Raw genomic sequence first — 27,486 nt, 5'->3', positions numbered from 1 at the left:
CATCACAAGTGACGGTGTGATGGCCACCTCTTCCACCCCACCCCCGACTTCACCCCACTTCGTTCCTTTCTTTTTTTTATTTTATAATTTTTTTAGTTAGGAGTAAAATGGTAATAAAAATAAAAAATTTGGTGAAAATGACGCTTTTAAAATAAATTGAAATCTTTGCGATTATTTTGTAGTCAATAAAAGGTCGGGGACGAAATAAATTTACAGCCTCTACGTTAGGGACCAAAATCGTACTTAACCCTTAATTTAACTAGCGTACAAGTTATTTTTTTAAATTTAAATTATTTATGTAAAATATAATAAATAACAAATTAAATTTTTTTAATTAATAAAAAATACAAAGTACTCCTTATCTAGTAAAATAGAGTAGTCTATGGTCACGATTTTTTAAATAGGGTGATCATAGATAAGTTATGGTCACGGTTTATCGTGACTATAGATAAGACTATGGTCACGATTTTAAGGAGGGGTGACCATAAAAGCTATGGTCAGGATGAAAACCGTGACCATAGATAAAGCTATGGCCACGGTTTTAATGAGGGGTGACCATAGAGTCAATGGTCACGGTTTTTACGGTAAAAACCGTGACTATAGATAAGACTATGGTCACGATTTTAAGAAGAGGTGACTATAGAGACTATGATCACAGTGAAAAAACGTGGCCTAAGGTATTAGAATTTGAAAATTGAAACCGTGACCATAGATAAAAAAAATCGTGAATATAAATCTATGGCCACGACAGAATAGGTCACGGTAAAAAATCGTGACCATAGGTCCAAAACTGTGACCATAAATCTATAGTCACTTTTTTTACTAGCTACCATAAACTTTTTTTTGTAGTGAGTACTCGTTATCTAATAAAATATATTTAAAAAAGAATTATTTAAACACTTAAATTTTTTAAAGTAAAATATATTATTATTTTTAATATTTGTGATTTTTTAAAAGATATTCGTAGAGTTTAATTCATTTAATTTTGTTCTTAATTTTTTAATTTGTCTCAAAAATATCCATAAACATTAATTTATCAAAAATATTAATAACAAAATTAAAAACATTTAAGATAGTTTTGACCCAAATTCAAAAGCATTAAAGACAAAATTAAATTTATCAAAAATATTAAAAATAAAATTAAATAAGGTTAAACATTATAGATATTTTAAAAAAAATGGTAAAACATACAAAAAATATAGTTTAATTTATTTATAGTCCATAGTAGGGTTTGAGTAACTCATCCTGAATATAAGCACGTCCACCGCTACACACACACTCACACACGCACTATTCTTCATAGTTTCATACTACTCTTTCTCTCTCTACCACAATGATGCCTCCTGAAATTATTGATCTTACAGAAGGAGAAGCATCTCCTCCACCACCATCAAGATTTTCAGATGGACCAACAATTCTTAACTTTGCTGTGGTCGATCCGGTCCTGTCCGATTTTCAGAACCATGCTACTACTACTAGTGTGTGGCCATCTTCAATGCATATCTATGATCCTTCTGCTAATCCTTCTCATTATCATCATTATCAGGGTTCTAATAATAATAGTAGCAGCTTCTTCTTCCAACCCTACATGCATGCTCATCATCATCATCATCATCATCAACCCGATTGCCTCACTGCTAATTGGACTCTCAGAGACCATGAGTTTGTCTTTCTTTCTTTCTTATTATTTTTTTCTTCACACATTTTAAGCGGTATATATTATTGAATTTTATTGTTGTCATCATATCACACCAGCTATTATATATATTATATATAAAGTGAAAATTCACGTGCAATTAATTTTATGTGAAATTATTAACTTGAGAATCGTTAAATAATTTGATTAAATTATTATTTAACGACTTTTAAATTTTAATTTCATATGAAATTAACTGCATATGAGTTTACATACACTTATATATAATTAATTTATATATTGAATATTATTTTTGTTTTAAAATTTAATAGACTTATTATATTATAAAATAATTTTACAGTGCTAGAGTATCTAATTACGTCATTTAAAAATGATACATGTATATAAAAAATTAATTATGATATATAGAATCTAATTTTGATGCATTAATAGTGTAAAGCGTTTTATACAGTCCTACAATCACATTATTTATGTCATTAATGTGCAAATGTAGTTATTTTTATTGATGTAATATTATATAATTTAATACAAATATAAAATTATTTTATAGTAATAGTACATTAAAATTAAATTTTTATATATATGCACAAGTATATATAGTTTTACATATTTTTGATATATTTATCATTAATTTTGTATATACATATATTAATGATATTATATGATAGTTAACTATTAAATATATAAATTGCTTAAATGTTTTTATTTTAATTATTGTTGTATTAAATAGATAATAGAGAATCGGAAACTTTGCCAGAATTTTTGCGGCCTATTGCCCTATTCTCAGAAAGATGTGTTATGGTATTGACTACTATTAAATTAATTATTAAATGAGCCATGTCACTTTTCTCTCAAAGATTTTGACTTGAGAAAAAGTGTTCATACTTGCTGGCGGTTGTTTGGCTTATATTATTAGTTTCCACTTTAAGATTTGGTTTATTTTCTGGATACACAAATTGAATTTCAAATACATTGATCAAGTTATATCAAATTTTCTATAATAATTATAGTGACGGATTAATTATTATTATATTTACATTGTCCAAAGCTGTTAAAATTAAAGATAAATCATTAAAAACATATTTAAATTATTTTGACGTTGATAATAATACTCTTGAATTTTATTATTGACACAAATATTTTTAAATAATTTTAAAATAGGAATTATTTTGATAAAGATATTTAAAACATTTTTTTAAAAATATTTTTTATCAATTAAAATTTAATACATATAATCAATTAAACTATATTATTTTTGTCAAAATTAGATCAGACAAACTAATTTGGCCAAAAAATCCGTAAATCAAACCTTAAACCGATCTAAATTAATATTCTTTTTTATAGAAAATGACTAAAATATTCTTATTAAATTCTAACTCTATAATTAATATTGTTTTTTAATTTTAAAAATATTAAATTCTAATAGAAATATTGTAATTATTTTTTATAAAAAAATATTAATTTAAGCCGGTTCAAAGTATAGTTTATTGATTTTTTGGCCAAATTAATTTATCTAATATAATTTTAATAAAAATAACATAGTTTAATAAATTATATATACTAAATTTTAATTACTTAAAAATATTTAAAAAAATATTTTAAGTGTCTTTATTTAAATAACTCCTTTTTAAAATATGCTAAAAATATTTAGCCATGATCACAAACCTATTCTATTAACCAAAAATTGTGATGTGGCTCACTTGGCAATGTCATTACTTATCATATAAGAAGTTTTATTCATTATGTCGCTTATTTTCGTTAATGTAAAACATTTTAGTTTACAGTTGTATATTTTTTACATTTTTAAATAATATAAGAACTTTTTTTTTTTCGATAACAAAATTTAAAAGTATTTTTGTGAGTATGTAATAAAATAATTCTGAGTGTATTTTTTTATGTTGTACCCTAAAAGTAATTTTTGTTTCCTTCATCATTTTGCTATAAGACATTAATTGTTATTGTATATACATGGATGTTTTAATTTGAGCATAGGTTATTTCTGATGGGACTAAGCAATTATGGAAGAGGACGTTGGAGTAAAATAGCTAGACACTATCTTCATAACAAGACACCACAACAAGTTCAGAGCTATGCTAATAGATTCTTTAGCCACCAATCACCATCACCACCACCATCATCAACAACACAACACTTCTACAACTTTAGAATAAGAAACCCATCCTCATCATCAACATACCCTTCTTCCGGAGATGAACCAATTAAGAAAACGCTCATGCTTTTTCCCGAGAAGAAAGAGCATAATGAAATGTTTGCTACTAGAGAAACCGCCGCTACTACTACTACCAATACCGCCGCTAATAACTATGAATATGGATTCTTGTTTGGAATAATCCCAACAACAACTACTATTGGTGCAAGCTCTTCTTCTTTCATGAGTGGTAGTGGAAACTATTATGAAGAAATTGATTTGGAGTTGCGTTTGGGTAGTAGTTGAATTATTGCCACCAGCAGTGAGATATCATATTAGATTATTATTTTGTTTCATGCATGAATAGACAAATTAAATAATTAATATTAATATCTCATCACTTATTTATTTATTTCTTTGGTTATGTTAATCGGTAAATTTCTGGCATGAATATGTTAAGATGTTTATGGTGATTATATAAATATTATTAAAAATTAAATTATATTTTAGTATTTTTTTAAATAATTAATAATAAGAAATTACTTTAATTTTAATAATATTTTTTAAAATATTATAACTACTTTAATTACCATAGTATAATCACGCTATACCCAGGTTTGGTAGGCGTTACTGATTTTTGCAAATGTGTGTCTTCCTGAATTTCATCTAACAAAAACTGAGAAATAATAAATCAATAATATGTTTGTCCTCGAACTTCTATGTCCTAGTCCTACTACTATTGTCTATTGCTCATATATTTATATTAATTAGTAGAGAGAGTGTGCATATTACTTATAAATCATCTATTTTTGATATATTATTTAAGATAACAAAAATTTAAGTTAGTGGTCGATTATATTTAATTTTAAGATTAAAGTTAATTAAGAATGTGTGTATATATGTATATATATTAACAGGATTTGTTATCTCACTCATAAAAAAACCAGTTAACTAAACTAATCACTTGTACATTGTAAAAAGAAGAAAATCACTAATAGTTAAGAGTAGAATCTTTTTTATTAGAATCAATTTTTATTCAGTGTTTTGTGTTGTTTAAGATGCATGCTGTGTTGATGGAATGAAATATTGTGATGCATAACTAATTGTGTTTGTCTCGTGTCCTGAGGGATTCTCATGTAATAATGCATGTTCAAGTGAATTATTAATGTCAGGTGTCACTGCTTGAGTGTTAGTGGGTGCTGGTGTAGGTTCAGTAAAAGTGAATGTAGGGATAGTACAACTTCATATGTGAAAGGATCATATATGAGTGGATGTTAACTGTTGCTAGATGCAGGATGAGAAATAGATGAATTAGAACAAGTATTTGAGTTTTGATTAGAAAAGGAAAAATGATTTTCATATAATATTACATTTCTAGACACAAATATTTCTCTTGAAGCCATATCCATCAAAATAAAGCATTTGATTCCTTCTTTAAAATCAAGAAAAACGCATCTCCTAGCTCGTGGATCTAACTTAGTTCTACCTGAGCTGATTGTGCTAACAAAAATCAAACAATCAAAAATTTTAAAGTCAATAATGATTGAAAGTGAGTGATGCAGCACATTTTTTTTTGGTGACTGAAATAAATTAAATAAAGAAAAACAAAACAAACAAAACAAGGAACTGCTTAAATAGAGGGACAGTCCCGTTTAAGACTATTCTTAAACTCTTCCCAAGGTGAAAGAAGCTCCACATGCGAAAGTTGTAACTTCATCGCCATCTTTGCCATAGTATCTGCCACTGTGTTTGCATCTCTCATAATCAAACGAAAGTCAACACGCCAATTCCAATGCATGATATCTCTTATTTTGAGCACCAATGGATCAATAAACCCAAAACCATCTTGAGTAACAAGATTAAATGCTTCCACACAATCTGTCTCACAAATAACATCTTGTTGACCCACATCCCAAGCTAAGAGATATCCTCTCCAAATAGCAAACAATTCTCCTTGAAGAATACTATTACTCTCAATCATTCCCAAACACCCCCTTTGCCAACTCCCATTACAATCTCTAATAACACAAGCAAAACCAACACTATCACCCGAACCAAAATAACTAGCATCACAATTAATCTTAAAAGTACCAATGGATGGAGATTCCAAAAACCATTTAGAGTAGAGGGAAGGGATATACGTTGTAATTCAAAAATATTCCTAAACTCCTTTTCTGAAGTTAATGCCAGACAAATCACTTTTTCCGGAGGCCAAGTTTCATGGGGATTAAATATGTCATTATTCCTTGCTCGCCATATCCACCAAAGTTCCGAAAAGAACTTGAACGGATGCTCTTTGCTATGATACAAGAACCAGTTCTTCAAATCCAAAGGATGACAAGAAATATCCAACCTATGCCAGACAAGTTGAGCTTTTGGACAATCCCGAATACAATGTAAAACCGATTCCTGGCTAGAAAGACATCTTGGACACCTATCCGATGACGACATCCATCTTCTAAAGCGAAAACTTGCAGTAGGAAGAGCCTCTTTAAGACACAACCAAGCCAAAAACTTATGCTTTTCCGGAACAAGCTGACGCCAAAGCCAAAGCCAATTCTCCCGCTCCTCCCAACCAAACAGTTGCTTACACAACCACAAGTAACCATTGCGTGAGTTATAGACTTTGGCAGCAGACCCACTCCAATACCAACCCACTTCCGGACCTGCTTGTTCATCTGGATTGTAAGAGAGAATATTACCTTTCAGATTTTGAGATAAAGGAGAATAAAGAGTATCCAAATGCCACCTACCAACCGACCAAATATCCTGTATCCGGAGATTCGAATCAGAAATGTGAACATAATCCATCTCATTAGATAACCGTCCTTCTTTCCTCCAGCTAGAAAACCAAAAATTCTGGTTCAAATCTCCAATACACCAAGCAAACCCATCCTTCAACACTTCCCAAGCCTTGCGAAGACACCTCCAAATGGGAGAGTCCTTGTTCTTAGGATAACTAAAACAGTCATATAGAGATGATCGGTACTTGGCATCCAACAATTGGACCCATAGCTTGTTTGGCTGCTGGAAAAAAGTCCAAACTAGCTTCCCAAAAAGAGCAATATTTACACAATAAGGATCTCTAATCCCCAAACCTCCATATTTTTTTGGAGTAACTAGTACCTTCCAACTAACAAGATTCAATCTTCTTCCATCAACTTGTCCTTTCCAAAAAAAATTCCTCATCATAGACTCCAATTTACTAATGATTCTTTTGGGAAAAATAGAGACCTGCATCTGGTACGTGGGAATAGCGGCGGCAACAGAATTAACCAAGCAGAGTCTACCAGCCCGATTGAGTAAACTCCATTTCCAGCTTGCTAGCCTACTCCGAACCTTATCCAGGACACCATTGAAAGCTGAACGAGTCACCCTAGAATGGCTAAGGGTAACCCCAAGATACTTGCTCAGGTCTTGGACAAATCTGATAGAGGATACCCCAGTGAAAACCTCTTTCCTTGTTGCAGAGACATTCTTAGAGCAAAGCACTTTAGACTTTTCCACATTAATCTTCATCCCAGATGCTTTGCAAAAAGTCTCTAAAACCAACATCACATTTTGCACTTGTCTCTTTGTAGCTTTACAGAATAGAAGCAAGTCATCCGCAAACATTAAGTGGGATATTCTTGGTCCCCCTCTAGAAATAGCAACTGGCTCCCACAAGCCCAAATCAACCTGATGACTAATATAGCATGCCAATCGCTCCATACACAACACAAAAAGATAGGGTGACATAGGGTCTCCTTGTCTAAGACCTCGACTAGGAGTAAAGCCATTCAGACGACTCTCATTCCAAAGAATAGATAAAGAAGAAGCAGTGACACAATTCATAATCAAATTAAGTGTAGGAATAGGAAAACCAAAGCTCTTAAGGGTATGAGCTAAAAACCTCCAGTCAACTCTGTCATAAGCCTTCTCCAGATCAATCTTAAAGGCCAGTGTGCCTTTCTTTGATTTAGTCTTTTTCATAAAGTGGAGGACTTCTTGAGTGATGCAGCACATAATAGCACATAATAGGGTGACAGATAATTTAAAAATTTTGATGAAATTTGGTTTATGATGTGCACAGCATGTGCCACTGCAAGATTCCAGAAATATTTTGGCACATTTGAATGAAATAGAAGTGCCCGTGTCACTCCTAGAATCGGTTACTCTATTTAGCTAATACTCGACCCGAAATCAGCTTTGTTTTTGGCAAATTAGGTCAGTTTCTTGAAGCACCAACTGATGTACATTTCAAGGCAGCAATCCGAATTCTCAAATACATCAAAGGAGCCCCAGCTAATGGTCTATTCTTCTCTGCAAGCGCAGGCATCACAGTCATAGGATTCTCAGATTCAGATTGGGCAAGCACTAGAAGATCCACTACTGCCTATTGTTTCTATGTTGAAAGCTCCATTGTATCGTGAAAAAGTAAAAAACAGACAACTGTAGCTGCCTCTTCCGCAAAAGTTGAGTATCGAGCATTTGCATCAGCTACTAGAGAAGCCATATGGATAAAGAAGATCTTGTTAGATTTACAACTAGAACTAAAGCAACCAGTTAGCATTTATTGCGATAGCCAGACAGCAATTCACATAGCCTCTAATCCAGTATTTCATGAAAGAACAAAGCATATTGAGATCGATTGTCACATAGTAAGCGACAAGGTGCTAAAAAAAGTCATTCATCTTTTGTCAATTTTCACTAGTGAATAAGTTGTGAACTTATTGATCAAACCTCTTAATCCAGGAACCTTCTATGCTCTTATTGGCAAGTTAGGCCTGAAAAAATATTTTCACTCTTAACTTAAGAAAATGTGTTACCTGACTCATAAGAAAACCAGTTAACCAAATTAATCACTTGCACATTGTAAAAAGAAGAAAATCACTAATAATTAGGAGTAGAATTTTTTTTGTTAGAATCAATTTTTATTAGTAATTAATAGTTAATTAAAAACTAACTAATATAGCACCTATCTATATATCTATATAAGAAAAATAACTCTAATAATATAATTAAATTTTTTCATTCAATACATCTAAATTTCTTATTTTCACTCTCCTCATTTTTTAGAACATTTCACACGCTCTTACTACAAATACCGCACCATTTATCAGTATTATTGAACTCAATTGTAAGGTGTCTTTCGAAATGATCCCATCCTATATCGAAGAAGCCAAAAAACTTGCCTAAATGCTATTGAATGCATGTCTCCTTACATCTCACTCCATTGATTATATTCCATATAATATTAATAAAAAAATATTATTCATACACTAAAATTATCTATTAGAATTAGTTATTAATGTATTTATATATATATATAGTTTAATTTATTTTTAATGTGTATTTATATTTTAATATATATTTTATATTAATGACTAATTTTTATAATTAATTTTAATGTATATGTAACATAGTTAAATATTAATTGAGTGGCTACTACAAATTAAAACTTCTATTTAATTATCGGTGAAATCGAATCCCATCCCAACTCGCCCGACCCAAATCTCCTTTCTGATCTTCTCTCTCACAGCAGAGACGTCGCACGAGCAAGCTTGCTTCCATGGCTGCCACTACCTGACCTCGGTATCACCTTGAAACGACGCCGTACCGAAGCACAATCATGAGAAAGGGACACACAAGCTGGCACTGCACGTGACTTCACCATAACCACCACCATGTCCTCCACCAACGTCGTTGTTCTAGACAACGGCGGCGGCCTCATCAAAGCCGGCTTCGGCGTTGAACACGACCCCGCCGTCATTCTCCCTAACTGCCTCTACCGCTCCCCCTCCTCCAAAAAATGGCTTCACCCACACCCTCTTCACACCACAACTACTTCCACCGATTCCACTGCCGCCGAGCTGGACTTCACCTCCGCCGCCGTCCGGCGCCCATTGGACCGGGGATACCTAATAAACTCCGATCTCCAACGAGAAATCTGGTCGCACCTCTTCTCGTCAATCCTGCGCATAAACCCAACGCAGTCCTCTCTTCTCGTCACCGAACCCTTGTTCACTCTTCCCTCCATTCAGCGCTCACTGGACGAGCTCGTCTTCGAAGATTTCAATTTTAGGGCACTGTACGTGGCAGATTCCCCCTCGCTGGTGCACCTGTACGAAGCAAGTCGCAGGCCCGACGGGCTTGTATCTCGGGCCCAGTGCAGCCTAGTTGTTGATTGCGGATTCTCTTTCACGCATGCTTCGCCTGTGTTTCAGAATTTCACGCTGAATTATGGTGTTAAGAGAATCGATTTGGGTGGGAAGGCGCTTACTAATTACCTGAAGGAGCTTGTTTCGTTTCGGTCTGTTAATGTGATGGAGGAGACCTTCCTCATTGATGATGTCAAAGAGAAGCTCTGTTTCGTCTCCCTTGATGTGCCGCGCGATCTCCGCCTTGCCAGGTACCCGAAATGCTTACTTTTCTTTAGCATTTAGCATGCATTAGTGCAAAGGGGTGTGTGTTTGGAATCAACTTGTTGAATCTTCATGACATTGTATTCATATTTTTCTAAATCAACTGCTGGTAGAGGTAGCCACAACTTCCTGTGCTTGACTAGTTAATTGCTGGTAATGGGGTCTGGATACTAATAGTATGGTGAAAAAAAAAATAGATATTTGAATTCAATCTGTGGTTTGTAATGAGTATGAAAATAGATTGAATCACTGTGTTGCGTTGAATCCATCAAGAATTGATTGAATGGGGAATTTTAGGTTATTCATTTTGGGTTGAAATCCTTGAATACTTGATTTGCAAATCATACTCAGATGAGTCTGGTTTGATATTGGGTTGTTTGAAGGAACTGAATCCGTGAGGTGTTTCTCTATGATATTATTTAGTTTCAAGTAAAAAGGTAAATCAGTTTTAGGATGGATTCAATTTAGTTACCACTTACCAAATAGGTGGTAAGGTTTACTATTCATAACAATCCTTTTGCCTAGATGCGTTTATGTGGTGTATTTTTCTTTTTTCTTTGTCTTCACTTTTTTTTTTCTAAATAGGGAAAGTGGAAAAGAAAATCTCTTCAGGTGCACATATGTGCTTCCCGATGGTATCACATACACCAAGGGTTTTGTTAAGCATCCAGAGCGAATACACAACTATCTTGCCTTGAAGGATGGCACTTGTGGCTTTCCTCCTCTTCCAGAGGAAACAAAGGGGAATATGAACCGCCCAGAAATTGCTGAGATGCCTCAAGACCGAAACAGAATTGATCTATCGAAAAATGTATTTGTAGGCGCGTTTCTTTTAGTATGAGATGTTGATGGCAGTTGTTTGATTTTCCTGCTTTCATTTTATTATTTGTAGGAATTTGACTTGACAAATGAACGGTTTCTTGTCCCTGAGATGATCTTCCAACCTGCCAATTTGGGTTTGTATTCATATACAACACTCTTTGTTTGAATATTGAGTTTATCAAGTTAATCTAAATGGGGATAGTCCGGTTCCTAGAAATATAATTTAGATACCAATGGCAAAAACAAAGAATGATATTAGTCTACTTGGCTCTTTGCTGCTTATTATCATCCTGTGTTCTCTGAAATACTAATAAAAACAGTTTTGCAGGTATGAATGAAGCTGGGCTAGCAGAATGTATTGTTCGAGCTGTCAATTCGTGCCATCCACATCTCCACCCTGTACTCTATGAAAGGTTTCTAATTCAAACCATTTACTCTGATGGTTCTGTTTATGGCTATTTACACCTTGATTCTCTGTTTCATCTTGCAATCTATCTATGCGATTTTCCTTTTGGCAGCATAATTTTAACCGGTGGAAGCACGCTGTTTCCTCAGTTTTCTGAGAGATTGTAAGTTCTTTGTCTTATCCACTATACCTTGTTCCATGATAACATAATTTTTGTGCACTTTGCTTCCCTGTGTTTAAATTATCGACAATCGACAATGTAGAGAGAAGGAGCTCCGACCACTAGTTCCCGATGACTATCATGTGAAGATAACTACTCAAGAAGAGTAAATCCCGTTCCCTAAGTAGTTTTGTTTCATTCATGTTGGGAGAAGTGAAGTTTCCATAAACTAACTCGTTTTTGTGTTGTAGTCCTATACTAGGTGTTTGGCGTGGAGGATCTCTGTTGGCGTCAAGTCCAGATTTTGAAGCAATGTGTGTAACTAAGTCTGAGTATGAGGAGCTTGGTTCTGTTAGATGTCGCAAGAGATTCTTTCATTAACTTCTGCATGCCATAAACTCTATTGCTCCGAGCTTGTACTAACCCATATTTTCACTATTTATTAGAGTTCAATCTACTAGATGGATTGTGAGGTGTATGTATCTTTTATTGCAAAACTTGCACTTAACATGCAGCATGCTTAGGTAGTTAGTTAGGTATGTACAGCTTTTAAGTTTATAACCACTTGGAAAGGAATCAGTAATAGCTTTGAGATTCCAAAGCTATTTTTTTGGGGGTAAGAAGATTCCAAATTTTGGTGCATTGCAAATTCGGCAAATCCACAGTGGACTAGACATTTTTGTCATCGAATTGGGCCTTGATCGTACCTCAGTTAATTGAGACTAATTTCTTATTTTTATATAGACCAAAATTGAAAAAGGACTAAAAGTCGTAACAAACTACAGATTTTTTAAGGTTATTTTTCTTTAGATTAATTTTCCAAAAAATAGATTAAAAATAATTCTAAAAAACTAAACTTTTTAAGTTAATCGTTTTTTGTTTAATCTAAGTGCTATTTTTTTAAAAAAATTTGGCTGAATACTTTTTGTTTTTTGTAAGAATTTGACTAAATACTATTTACCCCAAAAACTAAACCAAATACTATTGAAGTGTTAGTTTTTCATTTTCTTTTGGTAGAGAATTGTCAATTTTTCTTCCAATTGAAATTTACCCATTATATGTTATGGGCCGAAGAAAGGCCCAAATAAAATCTGACCTAAGATTAGTAGATTACATTTAGCGTAAAGTATGTCGGAGAGATGTTTAATAACATGACCCGTCCAAAAATTAACAACTCCTCACATGATAGTTCGCTTGTCTAGTTACATGCTCCCTATCCATAAAAAAGGAAAAAAAAAGTTACATATTTTTTTCCCCCTCAAGTTAAAAGTGAGACAATCTAAAACTTTTAGTTTTTAGGTGAGGATGGAGAAACTATATCATTTGAATTATAATTTTTTGGTAAAAAAAAAAGTTAGGTTAATCTAATAGTTAGCTCAGTCCGCTTAAATAAATGTCGGGGTTCGAATCTAAAAGAAAAAAAAACTTAAATGACTAATTTACATAGTTCTAAAAACCAAATTAGATCAGTCGATTCAATTAAATTAACCGAAAACCAGTCACTAGGCCGGTTTGGTTAGTCCCCTAAATCGTTTGGCTAAAAATTGGTCAAAAAACCGTTCAAATCGGTAGTTAACCGTCGGTTTTTTACAAAGTTTTCGGTTTAAAACACTCCCGGTTCAAACGACATCGTTTTAAATTTAAAAAAAAAAATTATAAAAGAACCCTAAATCCCCAACGCCCCCAACCGCATTCCTCTCCTCTCCTCTCTCTCTCCTCTCTGAAACTGAACTGCAAATTTTAAATTGAAAGCACAAAGAACCCTATCCCTCCAGAACTCCTTGCCACCGCAGCCACCGCGCCCCACAGCCCCTAGAGCCTCGCAACCACGCTTCATTGTCATCGCCAAACTCGTCTCCGCTGGGTAGAGGCATCGCGTGCGGAAGCTTCGTCGCCGTCGCAGGAGCTGTGTCGCCATTGTAGGAAGCTCTGTCGCCGTCCTAGGAAGCTGTGTCGCCATCGTAGGAAGCTCCCTCACTTCGTGTGAAAGCTCTGTGGCCGTCATCGTCTCCTCTGTTCGAGTGTGCGCGCTCTCTCTGTGTTCGCCGGTGTCGTTGTCGCCGTCACTCCCTCTCCTCCTCGCCACTGGTAAGCACTGTGACTTGGATTTTGATAATACTGTGTTCGTCGGTGTCGCCACCTCCTCCTCGTCTCCTCTGTGTTTGCTGGTTTTACTGTTAATAATTGAGTTGCTGATTTAGGGTTTGTCATTCTGAGTTATTAATTTTGTTAATTCGTGTTTATTTTATTTATTAGAATAATTTTGGAATAATTTATTAATTTTTTGGATTAAGTCTTGAGTTGTTGTTAATTATGATTTGTGATGAAGAGTTTCTTTATTTAGTTAAAATTTTTTTTATTAATTTATTTATTTTGATTTTAGAAAGTATAAAACTCACCATCTCAGTTCTATTGATAAAAAATTATAGGATGAATTTATATATTTAAAATTATATATAAATTTTTTAATATTTAATTAAACTGGTTGATGTTCAGTCGAACCAGTAAATCGATAATCTTATTGTTTTATTAATCGGTCCGGTTCTCAGAATCTTGCTAATTTATAATTTATAAATTTTGCAAAGTTGAGGGGTTGATTTATATATTTTAAAAGTTGAGGGGCTATAAATTTGCAAAGCAAAAAAAGATAAGTATATAAAGTATGAATTGCTCTTCCCTCAAAACCCTCTTTCCTGTTGCCTCTTCTTAGCCGCCATTCCCTTCTGTTTAACGAAGAGGTAGCAGCTGCAGCAGCACTTCTATACTCTCTCCAAACGACAACAACGAACTCCGTTTTGTTTGGATCGCGTTTTGCGTTTTAATGGGAAGGGTTAGTGGAACCGAGAAGCAAGAGTTTACTGAGATGGAGGACACTGAATTCACTGATTCTCAGCTAATTTGTCATGTTAGAGATGCACTTTTAGCAGTCACTTTGGTACGTATAGCAAAATATCATTCTAGAATCTTTTTTTTTTTAGATTTTTATTATTTTTCTAATAATTAAACTGGTGGATTTTACTCACTCTTAGGGTGACAGAGAGAATTATGATGAGCTTGTTGGTTATTTGCACCGGAAAGAGAGTCTTAATCCCGATCAGATTGCTCTACTTGAGGTGAGTTCTTAAATTAGAGCACGTGAAAATTGTGACATTAATTAGTACATAGTGCTGATATTTGATACGATGTTGGTTACAGACAACTTTGAAGGCACTCTCTGGAACAGTCTCATGCATAGATTCTGTTCATCACGAATCTCTTCTTTCTGCAGTAAGTGCTTTTTCACATTGGACTTGTTGCTTGTGTTTATGTTTATTTTGTGCTTGAAGTGTTGAACTTGTTAATGTTGGAAGGAAATGGACCATTTATAAAGATATAGTTGTTCTCACTGAAGTTGTTTTTTCCAGGTTTATAGAATGAGCCTGTGGAATTATGGAACTTCTATTATGGATGCACTGGTTGAGCTGATTGTATCCTTGGTACGTGTTTCTTTTCTGTTTTTTCCCCCCTTTTTATCTTTGTTATTAGGAGCCATTTGCAGAGTTTTCAATGTTATATAAAGCTTCGTTGACCTTTCTTTTCTTTTTTACCCTATTTGAAGGCTGCTTCCAATGGGAAATATATCGATTGGTCTTTGGAGATGCTTGTGAATAACTTCACTCCACCTTATCACCTCATGGATAGTCTGAAGCAGGAGAGTGGAATTGAAAAGAAGAATAAAGTTCTGTCTCGTGTGCATGCTGCTTTTGAAGCCATAGCTGTTTTGGTGCCTCTTGCCCCTTTGCGACTCTCTCCAATAGTTGTCCAGAGGATGCCCTTAACCTACAGTAAGGGACCGGTGAGTTCAATCTTCACTTCCATTGGAAGTGCTTAAGTAACCGCTTTATGCTAGTTGTTGCTCAATTTTGTGAATTTGTTGTTGTATGTGATGGACTGTCAACTTGGTTGACTGCAATGAACATCTATCTAAGCATCATTTCCCCACCTTGTTGTATCCCAAATTTATTCATGTTTACAATGTGGAGGCATTATTTATTCTTGCACTCTGAACTATCCCCGGTTGCTCCAGTAATCATTTACATGCTTTTGTTGTAAGCATTTTGATGCCAAAACAATATGAGGAAACCAATATGTTAATTTGTGGAGCATTTCTAATTTTCAGATTTCTTTTACGTAGCTTTTCGACATATGTAAGAACTAATTCGACAATTGCAGTATTTTGTCAAAGTTTAATTTACTTCTTTTGATACTTGTAGGAGATTCTCATGTACGTGGAGAACATGTTAAAGTTGGAAAGTGGTGCAATTGGAGAAATTGTTGGTGTTACGATGCTGCCTGCTATTGTAGATAGGTTGATAGAGCTTGATGTATGTTGGTTAAGCCGCCCTTTAAGTTTTGGTTCAAAGAAAAGTGATGGCAGTTGACCATTAAATTAATCCCTTCTGATCTATTTCAGGTCGAAATTGGATGGGATGGCCTCTTGCAGGAAGATGCCAAAGGCATATTTGAAATGGAATTAGAGGATGCCGAATTCGCAGATGCGGATGGGGATGATAATCTGGTATGGTCCAATATTTTTAATTTAGGGTTCATCTTGATGTCTCCTTTTTTTTAATGGCATTTTGAAAATTAAGATCATGCTCCTCTTAATTGGTCAGATAAAAAAATGAAATTAAAATTTCAGCAGGGGAATCTCTTATTCTGTTTAACATGCCTTGTCTGTGATATAGTGTGTTTTTGTGTTATCTAGTGAAGTTTTGTTAATTTATGTTCCATCTCTTATGCTTTGTGAAATGAAAAGTTTGAACGAGGTTGTTATTATTGCTTAATAGTTCCATAGTCATCCATTGATGCTAGTTCATGCTGCTGAAATGGTGCTTGCTAGAGTAATCTGGAGCTGTGAAAGAGTTTCCTTTTTGCAAATTCACGGTCTGAAGTTTGATGTTTCATCACCTGCCTCTTTTTATTGGTTTTATATGCATGTCATGGAACACGAACAATGATCTGCCTGTCAATTTAATTGGCTACATATTCTTTTGATTAGTTCAATCATTGCACTATTAGATGACCTGAAACACAATCACCCACCAAATCTTGTCCTCTTCAATACATCTGTTAGCAATTTCTTAGCAAGAGATGTAAGATGGATGTTGATGGGAAACAGGAAGATTGAAGTTTATCTGAAATGCAAGTTGTGGTCAATCTGACATAGGTTGATGTTTTGACGGTGATTTTGTCAGAGCATGCCTGTATGTATGTTTATAAGGCTGTGGAAGTAGCCATTAGCCCTATCAAACTATGAAGGGCCTTATTCTGGTGTTTGCCTGTTTCAGGCTACCATGCCAAGCTGATTATATTCAGGCTTGGCTTAATCAGGCTGTGAGTGAGGTTAGGTGGCTTTGTGAAGTGGCAAAACTTCATATGGTGAACTCAGGTACTTTAACTCTCTGCATATCATATACCAAGTTGGGATTGAGTTGTCCATGATGAGTAATTTTTAAACCATACTAGATATGTCCTATACATATCTCAATTGCAATGTTTTGAGCTGTCAATATGGAAGACCGGAGCTTGTTTTGATCATCATGATATTTTGTAGATTTTTGAGATACGAGTAAACATGTTCTGCTTTCGTTTTCTTTGTGAATCTATACCAGTGTCTTTTTTTCTCCCGTATTTGGGAGCGGGGACATAAATAGTCTGTAACTGGATGTATTGTTGCGTAGAATGGGTTCAAACTACTGAACTTCTACTACACCCAATATTCAAAGTATAACACGAGCTTAAAGCACAAAGGGGTGTATTACTACTATCTTTAGGCAAGAGGCACCAATACTGTCTGCTTGCTTAAGAAAGGTGTTGATATTGTTTAAAGAAAAATAGAGCCTCGTAAATATTGGCAGTTGTATTCATTTGCCATACAATTTGACTATTTATGCTCGTCCATTTATATTTAAGGGGTAAATTAGTAGTTTGCAATGGGGAACAATGACAATGGGCAGTGTATGTGAGTCATGTTAACAGTTGCATGACGTGGTATAGACTAATTGTTGCTGGAAATATCAGTGTTGTGATAGAAAATGCAAGGGAAAATCAAATTGAATAAAAGAAAAAATCCATCTTTTGGTATGTAATTATCTTGGCAAAAGGCCAAAAATGAGTAGGACCAGAAAGCAAAACAGCAAGGACTTGGAAGCAAACCTGGCATAATTTTTTCTGCCAAATCTAACGACAAAAGTGAATGTAGATACATTATGGTAAAACTAACTGAGAATATGTTGAAATGTGTACATAATAGAACTTGGAATTCAGAAAGTGATTAGAATGATTGTTTATATAGGAAAGAGACCAAGAATGCCGCTCAGCCTTAGAGTTAACTCTTCTGCCATAAACTACGTTGACATGACGTATTGCTGGATTCCCAAGAAGGGAGTCATTGTGCAGTAAACTTGTAGTGGACAGGTGTATACAATTCGCAATCACATTTCCATATACAATTTAGAAGAGTTATAATATGATAGTAATTAGAGTTTGGCCGGTTCATCATTTTTCCTTTAGCAGAGATCATTTGAGCTCTCCCTTTATAGTACTTTTAAAGTTCATTAAGCTAAGATCATGGATGAAACTCCTTTCCTGTCATGGCAAAGCCTTGCTCATGCATCAGATTGGATCTTTGTTCTGCAGTCAGCTTACTGTTAATTTTTCAGCCAACTTCTATGTGAATTAGTTGCAAGGTTTTGAAAGATGAATGTAAGTAGGTTCTATTAGGCTATTGGCTCATCTATGAGCAATATATTTCCAACTTTTATTCATTATGTAATTCTTCCAATTTACTACGTATGTTAGTTGCCAGTCTATATATCATCTTATTAACAGAAATATGTGTTCTAGATTTTGTCTTCACTTGTGTGTTTCACAATATCACCTATCTTATGTGCTATCTCATGGTTGTTTTTTTATTTTATTACAGCCTGCTGCAGAATATTTAAATAGGAAAAGTTTGGAGGGAAACACAATTGCTGAGAAATTAGATAGCTTGATTGAGCTGACCTTTTTGCATCTTGAGTCCTGTCAAAGCAGTGGCCGTTTGTCTGAGGTATTTTTCAGACATTGCATATATTTGCTTTGAACACTTTGTACTATATACTTAACTTCTATATGTTCATTAAATTCTTAATTAGGTATTTGATGTTCTAGTGAGATCATTTCAAAGGACTATTTTGAATGCCTACAAGTCAAAATTCACCCAGGTACTCTCTCTCTCTCTCTCTCTCTCTCTCTCTCTCTCTCTCTCTCTCTCTCTCTCTCTCAAGTTGGTACTGCTTTGTGAAATACATTATCAATGCCTTTATTTTGTTGCAGTTTGTGGTGTTCTATGCATGTGCACTTGATCCTGAAGATTGTGGGGAGAAGTTCGCCATGGTTCTTACAGAGATGTTTCTTAGCAATGTTAATCCCTCCAATACTAGGTAAAATTGATTTTACGTTGTGGATGGAACTTGAAGATTAAAAATTCAGGTGGCTGTCAGCACCAATTGATGAACTCTTAAATATTTTGCCCCCATTCATTGTGAAGTGTCGTAATTGATGTTAGTGTGGTCATATGTATTTTTTTAATTTTTGATTGATATTTTTTTTAACTGTAAATGATTTAATGCTTGTCAAATGGGGCCCCTTAGCAGCTTATTATAGAATTTAATTATTTAATTGAACTTAAATGATTTAATGTGCTCCTATTTAATGGGAATTATTTGTTTTTTTTTAACGTCATTTTTGTGGAAGATGTAATGTGGTGCATATGATGCTGAGCATTGTATAGACTTCACTTATGACATTACTAGTTGTTTTCATTTATCGCAGGATGAGTGCTGTTGCTTATCTTGCTAGTTATTTGTCCCGTGCAAAGTTTGTTTCACCGGCATTGGTTGCTAGCATCTTACAAAGGTTTGGGAACATTTAGTTTCCTTGCATGGCCTAATTACTTTTTCTGTCTTATCATATAAAATAGGAAATGGTACTAACTGATATGATTATCTTCCCATGAGGTTTCAGATTGGTAGATTGGTGTCTTAACTATTGCAAGTCACATGATTCTGTTATGAACCCGCGAGCACATCAAGTTTTTTATTCTGGTTGTCAGGTATGTCGATTAGCATTTGACATTCTATTCTTGCATATGGTGAGGGAAGGGCTATAAACCTGATGACTTGTCATTAATTGGACAAGTAATGCAACAGGAATGATGTTATAACATTCTAAAGTTTCTCTTAAAACACAGAAATAATTAATCTCTAGAAATATTTATAAGAAAATTCTTAATTTAGTAATTAAGAGGATGCTTGGCAGAAGTTGATAGGAAGATAAATCATTTTTCAATGCCATTGTTTGAAAGCTTCCAGTTATTGCATTCTTTGATATGTGCTTTTGAGCCCTTAATCCTCTTCTGTTTCATTGGTTGTTTATTGTAAGCAATTGGTTTGGTTTGGTAACCTTACAAATTATTTTAACCTGGTTAGAAAACTTAAGTATTTCTATGAACTGCAAAATCATTCCATGTTTATTATTTTTATTTTCAAGTTTTTTGGTAGATTATTTGGATTTTAGTGTTCATAAGCTTGTTTTTGTGAGCAGGCTCTCATGTATTTGCTGTGTTTTCGAATGAGATCTCTGATGGATGCTCCAAGACTCAAAGTGCAACTTCTAAATATGCCCATGGAGCCAATCTTGCAACATAAATTGAATCCTTTGAAGGTAATGAACTTCTTAAAAGCTATCGGTTCATAGAGAGCATAAAATGCTAAGATTATATGGATATTGATATAGTCGCCGAAGACTGGACTGATTTTGGTTAACTATTCTTATTTGCTCCAACCTTGATTATTCTATCTAAAATATATAATTAAGCTTACATTTCTCCAACAGGTTTGTCTACCTACTGTAGTAGTGGAATTCCTAAGACAAGCAAAGGCTGCTAAGCTCTTCATGACATCGGAATCATTTGCCTTCGATGATATGCTCGAATCTAATCTTTCGAGGGCATTTGGCGGGATAGATAGACTCGACATGTTCTTTCCTTTTGATCCTTGTTTACTGAAGAAAAGTGAAAGGTTTGTAAGCTATATGAAGGGAAAAATCGTTAGATTTGTCCAAACTTTTTTCTTAGTTTAGTTGTTGGTGTTGCTTCCTCCTTCCACTCTAAATTTCATTGCTGTCTACAGTTACATAAGGCCACATTTTGCACGCTGGTCAAAGATCAAATGTGATGATGCCGACAATGGCGAATTCAGTGAAAGTGGCAGCGATGCATCTGATGACAAATTTGTCGACATGAATGAGAATGATATGATTGAAGATGACATGACAGTGAGTGTACAACCAGGTTTGGATTTCAACCCTGACTTGAATAGAATGTCAATCACGCCCAAGAACAAGTCTTTGTTGCATTTTCAACAGCAAAATGCAAGAATGCCCGCAAGAATCAGACCATCCACTAGTCCAGAGTCTTTGTAATGATATTCTTGTGTCGAAAAACATGTCAATTTTGCATATGTTTTGGTGTGGTAGGATTAGGAAGTCTATGTTGGTGTTCTTTATAGTGAAGAAAACAGGGGGGAGCATTGTGCAGTGTTTTGGGGTATTTTGCCCCCATATTCGGGCAATTGTAGGTGTAGTTTTTAGCTTTTTATGTTCATTTTGTGCTGCCTATTGAAAAAAATGAGTAGAGGAGCCAACATTTTTAAGATTCCCTTCCTCGTCACTATCTTGTAATTGTAATGTTTTAAAAATAACTACTTGAAAGTAATATTTATCTACTGCAAAACATATGTGCCTTTGCCTTAGAAGTTAAGGGTACGGTTCGTTGGGTTTAGTTTTTTTCTATCCACAATAAAATTCTAGTGAAGGGCAGGAAGGAATATCGATATATACGATGTAGATAGATATTACTAACTTGCCGAAAATAGAAAAAATAGAATGGTAATTTGACAATAATTGATCGAACAAATATCACTATCAGAGAACAAATATTGTGTCGATTTTGTGTTCCTATTACTATCTTAGTTATAATCTATGACGTGCATCATATTCATTTCCTTACAAAAAGAAGATAATTGATACCCATTATGATACAAAGAAAAGCGAGCTAGCTAGTTCTAAATTTCTAATAGAAAGAGATGGAACTGCTACAGTTTTGCGATTGGGTTGCAACTTGCAACTCTTATGGAGCACATAGGTTCATAATATAGTTCAATACACTTAATCTGAGCACATTGCACCATCAATATCTCAACCAATCTTGTTCATTTCTATAGTTTGAAGATTATATTAAAAAGATAATGACACTTTATCATTGAGTTAGCGATACAGCGTTATAAATCATTTGGTTGCAAGAAACTCCCCATTCAAACATCATAGAACAAAGCTAAATACTTAAGGAGTAAATATTTACAGTAGTTCTTTTCTTCTAGAAGAATATAAATAAAAAATTCCATTAACCAGTCAATGCAAAACCAATTATAGAACTGATTCCAGTCTAAAATTATTGCTTGTGTTAACGTGTAACTATTGATTAACATATCTAGAAGTGTTTTAATGACCCAAATCAATAATAAACAAGAAACAAAGATCCAAAAGAGGACATGTATACAGATTTTCCATGCAACATATGTAGTTTCCTTCAATCCCAAGGAAGATGAATATGATAGAATGAAAATAATAAAAAAAAAGGGACAATGTACAAGATCTATTCATTGGCAACTGACTCCAACCTAAAGTTGGTCGAGGCTTCATTCTTGAAATGAGGCTTCGAAGGAAAAACAAAAACAGAATTTGAAGAACTTGAAGGCTGGTATGCTGCTGAGTATCTCACTGAAGTCATGGAAAATCTAGGTAACTGTTGCAGCCCAGAAGCAAGTGGAACTAATTTGTAACTGAGAATGAGCTCAGATTTTGGAAGAACATATACAGTGTCATTATGATACCCTGATAATACAAAACTTTGTGCATCTGCCAGTGTGTATTTGATTTCCTGCAACAATGGTGTCTGGTTCAAAATCCTAATATAGTATGTGAAGGGGTCTCCCAAGATGGCATAAGGAGGACATTCCAGATTCACAATCAATGGTGGTAGCTCGACATTCATGTCTGGCAGCTTTTGCTTGGTCACAACCCAAGGCAATGTCCCCGTGGTAGAAGCAGATTGCTCTTCCACCCCCAAGTCCCTCCTCCATGTCAAACACACAGTTCCTAGTACAAGCTTTGAAATGTTTTTGTCGGAACTCACTGAGAATACCTTCTTGAACTCTCTCCCAGGAGCAACAAGGGCAGGGTTTGAAAGCTCCTCATTTCCATGTTGGTTAGAGCATGTCCTTTCAACATCATTGTCTGCTTCTATGGAAATGGACTTCAACCTTATTGGCAACTCCGTGCAATTCTTTGCGCTGACAATGAGCAGAGTTTTTTGGTTTAAGGGAAGTGATTGTGAAATATTAGATTCTGAAGCTTGCTTGTTCTTAGAGAGAATTAATGGGTCCCGTCTGAATGGCATCAAAAAATGATGGTTAAGTTCAATAGCATTTTGCCCTTCAATTTGCAAGTTCTTGTGGACATGGACCATCTGAGGATTTGATTCATTATTAGTAGGAGTATAACCCAAAGATACATAAAGCATAATTGGTTTAGGCCGGTGCCACTTGATTTCTAGTTTGCATGACCAAGAATCCCCATTTTTAAGAAAAGGGACAGAAATTAATCCAAATGATTGCTGTACTTGCTTTATTTTGTCAGAATCTAAATGAGAATCATCTTCCCCTTCTGGTCCAGAAATACCAAGCAGCTGGACATGATGACTATCCAAGGCATGCGGTTCATTTTCTCTCGGACTAAACAAGCCACCTCCCCTCACATCTACAAGATTGATCTTCAACTCACCTGAGTACACATTATGACCTTTGGAAATCACTGTAACAGGTACCAAGAAAATCTCTCCTACTAATGCAGGACCAAAGGCACCAAGACGAACATCTACCTGTGGTTCTGGTTCTTCAACTTGGATGATCTTCTGACCAGATAACACAAGAACGGAATCTTTAATTGGAACACTTTGCATACAATCATCCAATGTCCAAATAGGTAAACTATCCAGTGAAGCAGGGCTTTCAGCTCTGCAGCAGATTCTGAAGTGTGGTCCAATTTTTGCAATAACAGACTGGCATTCGAGTTTTCCACTTTGATCTGGAAAAGACCAGAACCAAGAAACTGACAAATTTTGTTACAAATTTTGTTGACACAGGAGCCAGAAAATCCCAGACCAATTTTTAAAGAAATATTGGAGGACTTTGCATGGTACATAAATAAGCGGTCATCTCATTGTTACTTATATAATAAGTTGGTTAAACAATCACATCAATAGAAACAAGACGCGTAAGGTAAAGAAATTTAGGGTCACAAAATGGTAGTTAAATGTATAATATATCATGTTAAGTGAAGTTTTTCTAGATATGTAACATACCGGATGTAATGTCATAGGTCAACCTCAGCCATTTGTTTGGTTCAAGTAAAAGTGAAGTTGATGTCTCCACTCGGTGCTGTTGAGTATCAGTAACTCCTACTGATTGAGGTTTTTGCGCATTTGAAACAAAGAAATTACAACTAGGTTGGTTGAACTGGATTTCTAATTGATCAATCTCAACAGTACAGGGTAAGTGGGAAAGAAGTGATACTGAAATTGAGGTCAATGACCCAGGCTTCATTGTCTGTTCATGGAAAGCAACTAAAGCAATCATTGCCAACCTGAGAGGACTTACAAGATCAACCTGAAGCTGAAGTGGTTTGTCCCCATTGATCTTGAGGTTATTCAGTTGTTCATTTGTTTCTGACACTGAATCTTCCATAACGAGATCAAAAACCTCCTTGTGTACAGTTTCTCTTTGGATTCGACTTGCAGGACCAGCTGGACCGGTGTCTCTCTGGAGATTGGCATCAGAAGATATTGGGAGTGCAGCCATTTCAAGAGAATACTCCACAAAATCTTTAACATTAGAACTCTTCCGTGAGCACTCCCGCAAGAATCCCAAGACATCCCACAACAAAGTTATCCATCCCTCTTTTCTATATAGGGAAGCAATACTGTCAAAAATCTGCTTTGCATTGCTTGAATCACCCTCGGAAAAATATTCCTTACCCATCTGGAACCCACAAAGTGCGGCCATCCTCTGAATGTTACTACTATTGAAGGATTCGTAAGCTTTTCTCAGAAGAGCAATAATTTCAAGTGAGTCTCGGAACCTTCTTCCTTCAGACACAGCATAGCGCATGTACTCTTCATCAGTGAGACTGCAAATAAAAATGAATATTTAGATGATACCCATTAAAAAATAAATAGATAAAATGAACTTATTTCAACCAATTAAAACTTACGCCATCATATCAACATTATCTCCTAGCTCAAGTATCCGAGCAAACTGACCAACATAGGTTGAAGGAACAACAGAATCAACACTATCAGTATCACTAGAGGTTTCTGTCGTTGAGATTACAAGCTCCAGTGATGACCTCTTCTGGCCCAAATAGTGGGCTGCTAACTGTTTCATAGATATTAATCAGGATCACCCAGTGAGTTTACATAAGCACATGAATAGGTTCATAATACAACTTTGCACATATAAACGAGGAGTAACAGTTTGTAAAAACGCACATGGATGCTGAAAACATACATATATTTTAGTACTATAGGGAACTCAATGTAGAGGACTCTCCCAACTAAGATTGGAACCATGGATCACAGCAATGTGGTAGAAACCCCCTTAATAGGATAACAAACTTGTAATTTCCTTCTCGTTAATGTTTAATATGAATAAGGGGTAGGAAATTAAAAAAATAAAAACAAAGTCTTATCCCACTAGATGAACACGGTAGATAGGAAGTTAAAATACATAAATCAATCAATAAAATGCATTTTATAAATTTATTTTTAATAAAATAACATTCGAACTTTACATTGCCAAGCAGTCACAAAAATAAAAGTATTCTGAAATTCCCACCAAGCGTTAGCATGGATTTTACATGTGAACGTTTTATTGAAGAAAGTTCGAGAATAAAATTCAAACCACTATGTTGCCAATGTTATGAATACAACCTAAAACTGGTGTAAGCATTTTCTTTCCTAAACATGTTAGCAGCATAACAAAAGTTAGGTAGTAAAAGAGCAGTTCTCACTTGGTAGTAATAGGCTGGATGAAATTCCCACTCAGACAGGGGTTTAGAAGCGGAACCTAGAGTAATAGGAGGAAATATTTGAGCTGTTTTTGAACTAGTCTCCAACAATTCACCAAATACCAAATACTGCCTACTCATCCAGTCCCAGTGAAGAAATATAGCTTCTGGAGTACCAACAAGCCTTTTGTATGCATTCTTGTGCTGACGAAACCATGCCACTGATTCTGTGACCTTCCCACTATGTAGTAGTAAGGTGCATATCTTGAAATTCAACTGTTCAGAAACATATTTTATCTCAACCAACCGTTGTATTGCAGGTAACCTTGTTGTCACCCCAACAATCTGTGTGATGAATATAAACAGAAAAAATGCATGTCAACTTTAGCATTTGCTTTGGAGACAAATGTTACAAAGACACAACCAAAATCGAGTCAAACACATGCAACTTCATTTGATAGTAGGGGAGACAATAGAAGATTTCAAGCATCTTAGACAACAGTGCATATGATATACTACAAAATCATATCCTATAGATGCTCTTGGAGGATGACAAGACAAACTCCTTGCAAGGCTATAACTTCTAAATAGAAATATAGTTGGCAGATGATAATTGAGATATTTCGATAGTTAACTAACAGTAAATAGTAATACCAATACTACTTACGCTCAATGAATATATCTTGACAATCGTCAAGAATGAAAACAATAAAAATTAAAAATGCAAAATAAACAATTTTCAAAGACTATTCACATGAAACGCACCTCTCGCAGTGTATGATATCCCTCCTCATAAAATTTCAGCGCCTCGGGCCAGTCACTTCGGAATTCTGCATATACAGCAACCTAGCAATTCATAGCATCTAGATAAATAATGCACACTTTCTATTTGATAAAAGTATAAAGAAGCAAAGCATGCACAAGTTCTTGAGTACAATAAACAACATAAGAAAGTCAAAAGGCATGATCACTGTAATTCCTTTTCTACTCCTTCAGAAAGCATGATCACCGTTATTCCTTTAATCCTTTTTCTACTACTAAAATTCAATCAATCATACATTCATACATGCATCTATACATAATATATGCATTTGGCTTTCCAACTCAAAATAGCATCCAACAGGACCTTGGTTGGCATGTTAGTGGCACCGGCATAAAAAGTAAACAGGAAAAGAAGAAAAATGAATTCCTACTTTGAAGCAGTAGCGAACAATCAACTCAACCGAGCTAACATTCTTCTTTTCTATCCTTTGTTTAATCCTTCTTCCTTCTTCTCGGTAATACATAGTGGCTAATCCATAAAACGCATTTGCCATCCTGCACAAAAAAGGAGAACAGAGCATGACGACAATGTTGCTGTTTATAGAGAAAATAGACAAAAAAAATTTAGAAAGATAAAGCATGCCTGTCAAGTGACTGATTGAGATCTGAGTTGTCATTTGGGTTTAACATAATTACATATTTAGCATCTACATCTGCTCGCTTTCGTAAGGCAATCATTCTATCCTCAGTGATCTCATCTGCAATCAAAGACCCGAAAACATATTACAAACTCATTGCAGACCTCTATCTGTAAATGACATTAAAAGAACAATAGTGTCCCTTCCTCTAGTCGCTGCCTACCAATCAAACAGAAACAGAAATACAATAAAATACACCCGAAAAAAAAAAGGGGGAGAA

The 27,486-nt window shown here is 34.8% G+C and overlaps 4 protein-coding genes across 4 annotated transcripts in view; 3 read left to right on the top strand and 1 right to left on the bottom strand.

Annotated features, from left to right (window-relative positions):
• Positions 1-1,258: 1,258 nt before the first annotated feature.
• On the top strand, positions 1,259-4,121 carry LOC107478694 (uncharacterized). Its single transcript, XM_016098830.3, has 2 exons — positions 1,259-1,662; positions 3,650-4,121. The coding sequence occupies exons 1-2, from the start codon at positions 1,334-1,336 to the stop codon at positions 4,110-4,112; spliced, it is 792 nt and encodes a 263-aa protein (XP_015954316.1). The 5' UTR covers positions 1,259-1,333; the 3' UTR covers positions 4,113-4,121.
• A 5,168-nt stretch (positions 4,122-9,289) lies between these two features.
• On the top strand, positions 9,290-12,221 carry LOC127743835 (actin-related protein 6-like). The gene is made up of 7 exons (XM_052256008.1): positions 9,290-10,197; positions 10,796-11,021; positions 11,103-11,166; positions 11,361-11,445; positions 11,551-11,601; positions 11,702-11,764; positions 11,850-12,221. The coding sequence occupies exons 1-7, from the start codon at positions 9,473-9,475 to the stop codon at positions 11,977-11,979; spliced, it is 1,344 nt and encodes a 447-aa protein (XP_052111968.1). The 5' UTR covers positions 9,290-9,472; the 3' UTR covers positions 11,980-12,221.
• Positions 12,222-14,274: 2,053 nt separating this feature from the next.
• On the top strand, positions 14,275-21,419 carry LOC127743915 (uncharacterized). The gene is made up of 15 exons (XM_052256130.1): positions 14,275-14,533; positions 14,628-14,711; positions 14,794-14,865; positions 15,003-15,074; positions 15,197-15,433; positions 15,852-15,962; positions 16,052-16,156; positions 18,566-18,691; positions 18,777-18,845; positions 18,958-19,064; positions 19,456-19,539; positions 19,648-19,735; positions 20,227-20,346; positions 20,518-20,702; positions 20,814-21,419. Exons 1-15 carry the CDS (start codon positions 14,420-14,422, stop codon positions 21,103-21,105), a joined length of 1,866 nt encoding a protein of 621 aa, XP_052112090.1. The 5' UTR covers positions 14,275-14,419; the 3' UTR covers positions 21,106-21,419.
• A 780-nt stretch (positions 21,420-22,199) lies between these two features.
• The window catches only part of LOC127743920 (uncharacterized), a gene marked incomplete at its 5' end in the record, with an annotated part of 6,513 nt that continues 1,226 nt past the window's right edge, over positions 22,200-27,486 (bottom strand). Inside the window, 7 exons of the mRNA XM_052256135.1 lie at positions 22,200-23,826; positions 24,104-24,927; positions 25,012-25,175; positions 25,810-26,151; positions 26,572-26,652; positions 27,000-27,123; positions 27,212-27,326. Coding sequence (XP_052112095.1) covers positions 22,337-23,826; positions 24,104-24,927; positions 25,012-25,175; positions 25,810-26,151; positions 26,572-26,652; positions 27,000-27,123; positions 27,212-27,326 — 3,140 coding nt within the window. The remainder of the gene's footprint in view (positions 23,827-24,103; positions 24,928-25,011; positions 25,176-25,809; positions 26,152-26,571; positions 26,653-26,999; positions 27,124-27,211; positions 27,327-27,486) is intronic.

The sequence above is a fragment of the Arachis duranensis genome, unplaced genomic scaffold (assembly GCF_000817695.3).
Source record: "Arachis duranensis cultivar V14167 unplaced genomic scaffold, aradu.V14167.gnm2.J7QH unplaced_Scaffold_165934, whole genome shotgun sequence".
Taxonomy (NCBI): domain Eukaryota; kingdom Viridiplantae; phylum Streptophyta; class Magnoliopsida; order Fabales; family Fabaceae; genus Arachis; species Arachis duranensis.
This window is presented reverse-complemented; position numbering and strand designations above follow the sequence as displayed.

What these genes read in the sequence shown, in the direction of transcription:
- LOC107478694 (XM_016098830.3), top strand. Translation starts at nt 1,334, where the DNA reads ATGATGCCTCCTGAAATTATTGATCTTACAGAAGGAGAAGCATCTCCT. An exon ending in TGGACTCTCAGAGACCATGA is followed by an intron (nt 1,663 to 3,649) that starts GTTTGTCTTTCT and finishes ATTTGAGCATAG; the next exon opens with GTTATTTCTGATGGGACTAA.
- LOC127743835 (XM_052256008.1), top strand. Translation starts at nt 9,473, where the DNA reads ATGTCCTCCACCAACGTCGTTGTTCTAGACAACGGCGGCGGCCTCATC. An exon ending in CGCGATCTCCGCCTTGCCAG is followed by an intron (nt 10,198 to 10,795) that starts GTACCCGAAATG and finishes TTTTCTAAATAG; the next exon opens with GGAAAGTGGAAAAGAAAATC. An exon ending in AAGATAACTACTCAAGAAGA is followed by an intron (nt 11,765 to 11,849) that starts GTAAATCCCGTT and finishes TTTGTGTTGTAG; the next exon opens with TCCTATACTAGGTGTTTGGC.
- LOC127743915 (XM_052256130.1), top strand. Translation starts at nt 14,420, where the DNA reads ATGGGAAGGGTTAGTGGAACCGAGAAGCAAGAGTTTACTGAGATGGAG. An exon ending in CGGATGGGGATGATAATCTG is followed by an intron (nt 16,157 to 18,565) that starts GTATGGTCCAAT and finishes ATTTTATTACAG; the next exon opens with CCTGCTGCAGAATATTTAAA. An exon ending in ACAAGTCAAAATTCACCCAG is followed by an intron (nt 18,846 to 18,957) that starts GTACTCTCTCTC and finishes ATTTTGTTGCAG; the next exon opens with TTTGTGGTGTTCTATGCATG.